The 10,072-nt window shown below is 37.9% G+C and overlaps 1 protein-coding gene across 1 annotated transcript; it reads left to right on the top strand.

Moving 5' to 3' along the window:
- Positions 1 to 1,182: 1,182 nt before the first annotated feature.
- On the top strand, positions 1,183 to 8,555 carry LOC139734788 (uncharacterized). The gene is made up of 6 exons (XM_071645580.1): positions 1,183 to 1,443; positions 2,455 to 2,739; positions 3,488 to 3,748; positions 5,353 to 5,501; positions 5,846 to 5,878; positions 6,026 to 8,555. Exons 1-5 carry the CDS (start codon positions 1,290 to 1,292, stop codon positions 5,870 to 5,872), a joined length of 876 nt encoding a protein of 291 aa, XP_071501681.1. The 5' UTR covers positions 1,183 to 1,289; the 3' UTR covers positions 5,873 to 5,878; positions 6,026 to 8,555.
- Positions 8,556 to 10,072: the final 1,517 nt, after the last annotated feature.

Raw genomic sequence — 10,072 nt, 5'->3', positions numbered from 1 at the left:
TTTGATATTAAATATCAAAACGTTTAAGCTGAACAAATCACATACGTTTTAAAGTAATATGGCAATTCCGAGGACATGGAAAAAGCGAAACTATCAATTTGATGTTAGGCGGCTTCAGCACGTCTTTATAGCGTCGGGTCAAAGTTAGGTATTTGGTATACAAATAGATAATGAATTTGAATGCTTGACGAACGTTAGATCAGTCACAATGCTGTTTGGTGCATAGTAGCTCCAGGTTTAACTTGGCCAGAGAAAAAATATAACTGGATTTGTGGTCATGAAGGGTGAACCACTGTTCTATTACATGAAGGATTGTATATGTGACCCTGCACCTCAAAACAAACAAAAAGTCGCCAGACATGAATTTTTAGTTAAGACCATATTCTGAAAGAACAGACTTTAAGCTTTAAAATAATGTATAACTCAAATCAAATGAACTCTCCTAACCTATCCAAATATTGGAAAGAAAGCACAAACTCAGGAAAAGTGTGAACTGAGAAAAGAGGCTCTGAAGTGCAGTGTCTATTCAAGCGCTTAATCTTTATCAAACCGTGCTGGCTGTGCGATGAATGGGACAAAAAAAACAGGAAGTAAACCACCAGAATATCAACAATGAAGGGATTATCAGATTAAACCGAAATTAAACATGCGTCATTAACACATTCTGTCCATAATTATTGGCAACTTTCAAAGCAGTAGCACTATCTTTTCAAAGGTTATTAGAGTTGAAAGTGAAGAGTGTGGACAAGGTTTTTCAGAAATGAAAAAGGGATTCTAAAGACACACCTAATCACACTATTCTACCAAAAATGTTCGAGATAAACCGCTAAAAAAAAAAAAAAAAAAACGCTGTCCTGCACTTTTTATGATACCAAATTTTAGCATAATGTAAAAGAAAACCCGCTCTTTCAGAAAATATGAAAAAGTCAAGTTCGGCTAGGTTGACCCATTTTACTTATTTTCAGTCCTCACGCAAAATCAGTGTGTGCGACTTTATGTTTGTTTTGAGGTGCACGGTCACATATAATATCCAACTTGAACAATATACCATTGACACATTGTAGTTTCTTCGCGTAAAACAGAGAAAGTACAACATGCAATTATAATGTTCATGTATTCACTTCGATTTGATTACCTCTTGTTATAATTCATTCTGTTTTGATCAAGAGCTTCCATCAGAAGGTGTGATAACCATCAAGTTTCACGATCAACCGCACCCTGACGTTGAGCCTGGTGTTATTATTGATTGTCATGTGACTCCTTACGATCAACCATCTCCTCCAATCACAATGTATGAGATAACCGTTAATGGCGTCGAACTGTCGAGATCGTCTTCACCTCAAACTCGTCTTTCTCCTCTTCCCCGCTGGTGTGTGGACGTGTCGTGTAAGGGAAGCAACGGACTCAGAAATACAACGACAGCGTCTATTTACTGTCCAAAACGTAATTAATTTAGTCAGTTTGTCAGAGTTATCCATGATTTAAATGCATATTGAGTGCAATAAAGTTTATAGTAAAAGAGTGTATAGAATTGTGTCCAGGAACCGATCGGGTATGAGTGATTGCTATATGTGACCGTGCACCTCAAAGTCGCACACACTGAATTTGCGTGAGGACTGAAAATAAGTGAAATGGGTCAACCTAGCCGAACTTGATTTTTTCATATTTTCTGAAAAAGCGGGTCTTCTTTTACATTATGCTAAAATTTGATATCATAAAATGGGCAGGAAAGTGTGTTTTTTTAGCAGTTTATCTCGAACATTTTTGATAGAATAGTGTGATTAGGTGTGTCTTTAGAATCCCTTTTTCATTTCTGAAAAACCTTGTCCACACTCTTCACTTTCAACTCTAATAACTTTTGAAAACATAGGGCTACTGCTTTGAAAGTTGGCATTAATTATGGACAGAATGTGTTAATGAGGCATGTTTAATTTCACTTTAATCTGATAATCCCTTAATTGCTGTTACTCTGGTGGTTTACTTCCTGTCTTTTGTCCCATTCATCACACAGGCAGCACTGTTTGGTAAAGATTAAGCGCTTGAATAGACACTGTACTTCAGAGCCTCTGTTCTCAGTTCACACTTTTCCTGAGTTTGTGCTTTCTTTCCAATATTTAGATAGGTTTAGGAGAGTCCATTTGATTTGAGTTATACATCATTTTAAAGCTTAAAGTCTGCTCTTTCAGAATATGGTCTTAACTAAAAATTCATGTCTGGCGACTTTTTGTTTGTTTTGAGGTGCAGGGTCACATAATTATTATGAATCATGCTTTCGAAATGTTATCCGTAACTCTGTCTGTAAAAGTTTGTCAGGAGAGCTACGGAATTTAGTGGTGACGTTGATAATACTATGTTGTTGTTTTTTTCATGTTTTAGTTCTAGGTAAAGTATTTTGATATCATGATACAAATATCCTACAAAACCTTCACTTGATTGATCACCATACATGGATAGATGCACCAGCAGCAGACGCCCTGTCAATCCGACTTCAGGAACAACAGGACGCCAACTATCCAGGAGGAAACCTTTTGGTCAAGTGTCAACTTGAACCACGTGATCAGCCTTACCCTCCCATCCACACATTCGTCATTAAGGTAGACCAGGAGATAGTTTCGTCGTCAGAGATATCTTCCTTAATCATAGCACCTCGCCCAGACAGGTGTAAACACGTGACTTGCCTTGGTCAAAATGGAGTTGGCTCTACATCGGTTGAAAAGACCTACTGCCCCACGGGTGATGGTAAGCACTGGAACAGCATTGTATCCATTATCATAAGATTAAAAAAAATGTTGGGAATGAACAAACTTAAGGAGCAAGTATTTTGCAAGGTGAGTAAACATAAGACCGGCAGAGGCTGCTTCTGTATGCCAATGAAAGTGTATTATATTCAAGTGATAATTATAAGGTCAATGCACGTTGTTCTCTGATGTTTACCCACAACCCTGACAAGCATAACTCGTTTAGACGTCTATTTACAGTTCTATCATGAGTATTCAAGCTTCATGGTTTTAAGAGATCATTATATATATATATATATTTTTTTTTTTTGCTGAGATTCATAAAACTGAAAGAAGTCCAAGATTTAAAAGAATATGAAAAGATTATATTCAACATACAAGAATTTAACAATGTAGAGACACATGTGTATCATTCACGTAACATCATTTATTTTCTAAGTACCAGATGTATCATCTCCATCCTGACTCATGGTCAGTAGAGAGAAGACAATCTCTGAATCACGTGTCCTACTAACCAATCGAGAAAAAAAATACAAGCATTTGATGAATTTTTGAGGTAACATTTCAAGGCCTCCAAAGTGTGTACGACTACCAATGCTTTCTACGTTGAAGTGACTTTTCGTATTAAATACCATGCAAGGAATAGTGACTAACGAATGCATTCAAAGACGTGGGATCTATTCAAATCCTGTAGTTTGTTTTGTTGATGTTAATTCATATTTTCCCTTTCTCTTGATTTTATATTGCAGACAGCGTAATTGAAATCAAAGTCTCCGAGATGTTGGGAGGCGATGACGTCATGTTCGCAGTGTCATGTCACGTGCCTAGAGAGTACCAACCACAGGCAGGCTTCCATTCATACGTCATCACAGTGAAAAATGGCACGTGGTCCACTCATGGCTCCACACCGATCACTATCAAACCAGTACTCAATAGCTGCACCACCGTCACTTGTGAGGTCATGAATGTCTATGGTTTGATTGCAGGCTCGAAGACGCTTTGTCCTACAGGTAAGAAACCCGCCGCGGATAGCCGCATAAAGGCGTCAACGAGCCTTCACGTATTTATATGGTACAGTGTACTCCCGTTACAAGGAACACGGTCATAACGAAATTTCGTTACGACGAGGTAAAAATTCAGGTCATTCTCATCATTGAAGTCTATGTTGCAAAATTCGCATATACAACGAACGCGGATATAGCATTTTCGTTATAACGAAGTCATTTCCTAGCGCCATTGATAAAGAAAAACAAGAGAAATATGCACGTTATAACGAAAGGTAGATCGCTTACAAACTTACATACCGGGATCAACATTTACAGAGCGTCTCTGTATGGGCGAACGCTTTACATTGCAGTGTGATTAAATAAAAATTGCCCAATTCGGTCATTGTGCTACTCACCGTATTTGAGAACTCGTGTTTTTCCGAACAACACAAATTCCGTATACCCATTTATACATGTTCGTCTACCCGAAATTAAAATATGGTTCTTTATTACGCAACGTTCGAGAGTGCGAAGATGGTTAAAAGGGGTTTGTTTTAATATCCGAAAGTGAGAGAGAGAGAAAAAAAGATGAGTACTAACAAAACTTCGTCAATATAAACCTTATTTCATTTTCGGATTAACAAACCTTAGGAATGACGAACCTTATCACCTTTTTTTTCTGATTAAATAACCTTTGGGAATGATCAACGAACCTTGTTTCATTTTACAACGAACTAAAATACCGAATAATGAACCTTGGGAATAGCGAACCTTTGGAATAATGCGCCTTCGTAATAACGAACCTTAGGAATAATAAACCTGTTGAATAGCGAACTGCAAAAGAATCTTTAACCATCACTTTTCATGCATGCCTTTTCAAACTAAGCATGAAAGTAGGCCTTCAAACAACTTTATGCTCAAACGAAACTGATTAGGAACCACCACTTTCAACGTTGCTTTTCAGTGTATGATGAGTATTCAATAAATAACATGCTGTATTCGAATGATTTGCGTGCTTTCATCATGATTGTATTTGTTCGGCTATAACGAAATTTCAATATAACGAAAGAAAATTGCCGGTCCCGAAGACTTTGTTATATCAAGAGTGTACTGTATTTGCTTCGGCGGGTACGCTATTTGTGCCATACGGCATTCTCTTCATGTAAGTTGCTCTTCCGATCTTGCCCGTGCCCTTCTTAAGACTTTTCTGTATCATTCATCGTTCTGTTTGTTTGTTAGGTTTTTTTCTGTGTGTATCTTATTGTGTTTGTTTTGTATCGTATTATCTTTTGGTCAATCCTTTACCCAATATCAGTTAACACAAAGATCCCATAGCCACATTAGTGGTCACATCACAACAACACAGCTGAAGTTGTAACACAACAACGCAATCCTTATTCCGATGGGTGTCTTCCGGTGGATATAAAACATTCACAGGTTGAAAATGGGTTGCAAGCTTTCATTGGTGCCCTCCTCCCCCCCCCCCCCCTAAAAAAAAAGAAGAACAGATTACTGCTGGAAATATTGATTTAAGATGTCAATTAAATCATGTTAGTAGTTCGTGCTTATCATCACAATGTTTATCCTGAATTCAAATTGCACCTGGTTTTTTTTTTGTCTCCCATCAGATAAGTTTTGTCCAGAGATGCAAACTGTAGAAGGAGTGTTGCACCAGGAATCCACCACTGCAGTATTGTTAACAATCGCCTTCATCTTATCAGTGGCGGTGTGTGTTGCTGCAGTCATCAGGCGAAAACAACTCTCTACTCCTACCGAGGTGATTGTAGATCATTTTATTGATATGATATTATACGAGTATATTTCCCTTCTATATTTTTCCAAGAAGGATAATGTAATGCCTTTTGAAATTAGTTGTAAAAGAATATATATATATATATATTTTTTTTTATAACTACGATAAACCAGTTATCATTCAGTGGATGTGGCATAAATATACTGACACCGTCCTCTTCCTTGAAGTCGAATAATGGCACGCTAAATATTTATTAAGTTCAAGTATTTACAACACTGGGCATATCAAGGATTATTTCTCTTGGAATGAGCATTAAACGCCTCCATTCCTCAACGATTAACATCTTTAACTCGGTTTCTTCTTTGCAGCTATCAATCACAGACTATGCATCATAATCGAAGGTAAGCATGACTGGGGAATTACTCGTATAAACAACGATTTTGAAAACGTTGCTGACGATAAAAGACATTTTAAACAAAAGTGCAATATAATATCAACGTACGTAATATTCAAGTATACTTTATCTTTCTGTTCTATGTCTCAACTAGGCGGCAGGTACCTTAAAATAGAACACAGCGAACGGAGACACTACCCACTACAAGAAAACCTGGCGGACCCTGATCACGCGTATAGATATCTTGCACTACATGGTTTGTGGATTTAATATAGAGAAAAGAGGACTAGTCTTTTGGGAGTGTCGGAGCCGCAGTCATGATACCTCCGTGTCAGTAGGGAGGTGAGACGACACCTCCATGACCTCCCTGGTGCCAGCAGGCCAGGCTTCAGTGCTGACCAGTGAACCATCGCTTACCACGTAAACCTACTCAAGAGACTTTAGCAAGAAGCACCTTCACAAATATCAGCAGGAATGTTCAATGAAATAAGTGTATCATTAATTCAGTAACAGTTGTAAAGGTAGAGTTTATCGAGTATCTATCGATGCTGGAGAGTTGTTGTAGTCTAAAATTTCTAGTCTCAATCATCAGAATTGGCGGAATATTCGGTGGTTGATTTCAAGTTTGGTGCTAATGCTAGTGATAATGCTGTCTCCTAACCAACTGTGTAGTCACGACTGCTTAGTTTTAGACACATAATGGGAAAGACGGATTAAAATGCTACAAATTTCTTCTCCAGCACACAACGATTTTAATTTTTCTCACAGGCTCAGCTTTATGTTACCATGTCTAAAGTGCTCGTGTAAATTTCGCGGGCGACCATCGCATTAGTATAGACTTTGCACGTAAAATGTGCATCTATTGTGAGTGAATGCGGGTCTCGAACAGTAACGCTTACACCAGCACCAAACTTGAAATGACAAAAATGATAATCCCTAGGGGCTAGTGTCAGCCAAAGCGTGAAAAAGGCACGTTAATTGCCAACAACGACGGTGGAGCTTGGTTTAGCAGTCGATATTCAACACCGGGCCAAACACCAATTACCGGAAATAGGTCATACTTTTGCTGTCAACCTGCCAACATCGACTGAATTCAAGTTCTCTTTTATCTCCGGTGCTAGTGTTGAGGCAGAACTAGCACTAACATCGAACTTTAAATCACCCATTTAGGAAGGTACTGTCTCTTGACCTCTTGACATGATAAAATGATCCCAACTGCACATACCAACACCCTTCACAAGTTACACTTCATATTTATTTAGACATGACAAACGAGACGAAAAATGTAAATAAGGTCAATTAAAAGAGGTTAAAAGAATGAAATGAAACAAAAACTGTCTGAAAGATTCGAGTATAGTTACTCATGATTAAACTTGTTAAATTCAAATTCAAATTGTTTTTATTTTTACGATTATTTAAACGTGGGTCTCAATTCGCTGTTACAATTCTCTTTTATCAAATTCCGTCGAGACGCGCATTTCAAGCTCCGTCATTTTTAGGTAAAATGAAGCAATACGAATATTTCCTGTCCTTTCTCCCGAAAGTACATACAATGCCAGTCAAATCAGATTTAAGGTGGAGTGTTACGGGAGACCCCACTCTCTCATCCACTGTGCTTTATATTACAATATCATTTCCTCCGCTACCAACGCCTAAGAGTAACCTTGTAGCTATATTAATTCGCATTATAAATACTTTTTACTCAGGAACTCAGGATAGAGCCTTTTGATAGATGTAAGCAAGCAAACAACACCGGGATATCAGCTAATTAGGTTTTTCGCAGTTTCATGTTTTATTTGTCTCGTAAAGGGGTATCTGTTTTGTGAACAAGAAAGGAAAATAAGATATGCATCACCACATAATGTCACGTGTGTACTTTCTATTGAAGTACTATAAGCTTACACTTCACTAGTAACATTTCGTAGTTGCAAATCGACTAGTTAGAATCCACGAACGGCAGATTGGATACGGATTGGATACGGACTAAAAGCGGGAAAAAAAGTAACAAAACTCTCTCATTTATTTCTTTTACCATACCATTGATATAGCAGCATATCCTGTATGTGATTCAAAGAACGACCCAAGTCCATATGATTCAAAGAACGACCCAAGTTCATATGATTCAAAGAACGACCAAAGTCCATATGATTCAAAGAACGACCAAAGTCCATCACACACAAAAAAAAATGTCATCTCCACAATTAATGTAAATGTTAATTGTGATAATATATGTACTAATTTTTATGTACAATTTTGCCTTCCCATTAGAGTAAAATAGAATACTATCGGACAAATAAAAAAGATATGAAGTTGTTTTTTTTTATGTTTACTCGAAATGGCCTTCCATGGACTTTGGTTGTTCTTATATTCAGATACTCAGTTGTTTAAAACTCAGGCGAGAGCTTTTTGACAGATGTAAGCAAGCAAACAACACCGGGATATTAGCTGATTAGGTTTTTCGCAGTCTCATGTTTTATTTGTTTCGTAAAGGGGTATCTATTTTGTGAACAAGAAAGGAAAATAAAATATACAACACCACATAATGTCACGTGTGTACTTTCTATTGAAGTACTAAGCTTACACTTCACCAGTAACATTTCGTAGTTGCAAATTGACTTGTTAGATTCCACGAACAGCAGATTGGATAACAAGCTACGAAACCACCAAATGGACGTTATGATGGGAGAGACATTCAGAAGCGGATCTAGAGGGGGTGGGGGGTTGCAACCCCCCCCCCCCCCCCCCCCCCCCCCCCCCCCCCTCACCAAAAAAAAAAAAAAAAATCCAGGGACCATTTTTTTTTTAATCTTATCTTTTTTTTTTAAATTGGAATTTTTAATTTGGCAATGACCTCTATACCAAAAATAGTGGTGTTTTAGATGCAAAAAAACGCCATTTTCACACACAGATTTTCAAAAATTCTCCCTATTGTGGGAGGGGGACACCCCCATCCCACACCCTCCCCCCTCCTCCCGTTATAAAAAGCTAGATCCACCCCTGGATTCTGAATACCGATGTGATTTACATCTACTCTTCGGTTTGCAATTAGAAGCATGTGTTTTACCAGTTTACTTTTTATATGCAGGGTTTTACCAATACAGTGGACTCCCGTTATAACGAATGAAGTCCTCGGGACCGGCAGTTTTCTTTCGTTATATCGAAATTTCGTTTTAACCGAACAGGTAAAGAATGAAGAATGAAAAAAACAAACAGAACGAATAATGTTGCGGTCTGAATTTTAACTTCTGTTGTCTCCTAACCAACTGTGTAGTCACGACTGCTTTAATAGTTTTAGACACATTAAAAAATGTGGAAGACGGATTAAAATGCTACAAATTTCTTCTCCAGCACACAACGATTTTAATTTTTCTCACAGGCTCAGCTTTATGTAACCATGTCTAAAGTGCTCGTGTAAATTTCGCGGGCGACCATCGCACTAGTATAGACTTTGCACGTAAAATGTGCATCTATTGTGAGTGAATGCGGGTCTCGAACAGCAACGCTTGCACCAGCACCAACTTGAAATGACAAAAATGATAATCCCTAGGGGCTAGTGTCAGCCAAAGCGTGAAAAAAGCACGTAAATTGCCAACACCGACGGTGGAGCATGGTTTAGCAGTCGATATTCAACACCGGGCCAAACACCAATTACCGGAAATAGGTCATAATTTTGCTGTCAACCTGCCAACATCGACTGAATTCAAGTTCTCTTTTATCTCCGGTGCTAGTGTTGAGGCTGCACTAGCACTAACATCGAACTTTAAGTCACCCATTTAGGAAGGTACTGTCTCTTGAACTCTTGACATGATAAAATGTGACCCTGCACCTCAAAACAAACAAAAAGTCGCCAGACATGAATTTTTAGTTAAGACCATAATCTGAAAGAGCAGACTTTAAGCTTTAAAATGATGTATAATTCAAATCAAATGGACTCTCCTAACCTATCTAAATATTGGAAAGAAAGCACAATGATTCTGCGTTGAAAAATGAGTAAAAAGCTTTCAAGTTCAGGTGAAAATTTCTAAAATGTCACTTTCTTTTTCTATCCATGTATCGACGTATATAAGTTTATGAACATATTACTTTAATATCAAAACATTGTGATTTGGCAAAGTTGCGAGCCATTGAGTCACATTGCAAGGGTCAAAGGTCTGTCCAATCATTAAACGTGAAACAGTGATCAGTATTAACAATGTCAAGA

This window comes from Diadema antillarum, unplaced genomic scaffold (genome assembly GCF_040938485.1).
Source record: "Diadema antillarum isolate AM-2024a unplaced genomic scaffold, OU_Dant_1.0 seq00000547_RagTag, whole genome shotgun sequence".
Classification (NCBI taxonomy): domain Eukaryota; kingdom Metazoa; phylum Echinodermata; class Echinoidea; order Diadematoida; family Diadematidae; genus Diadema; species Diadema antillarum.
This window is presented reverse-complemented; position numbering and strand designations above follow the sequence as displayed.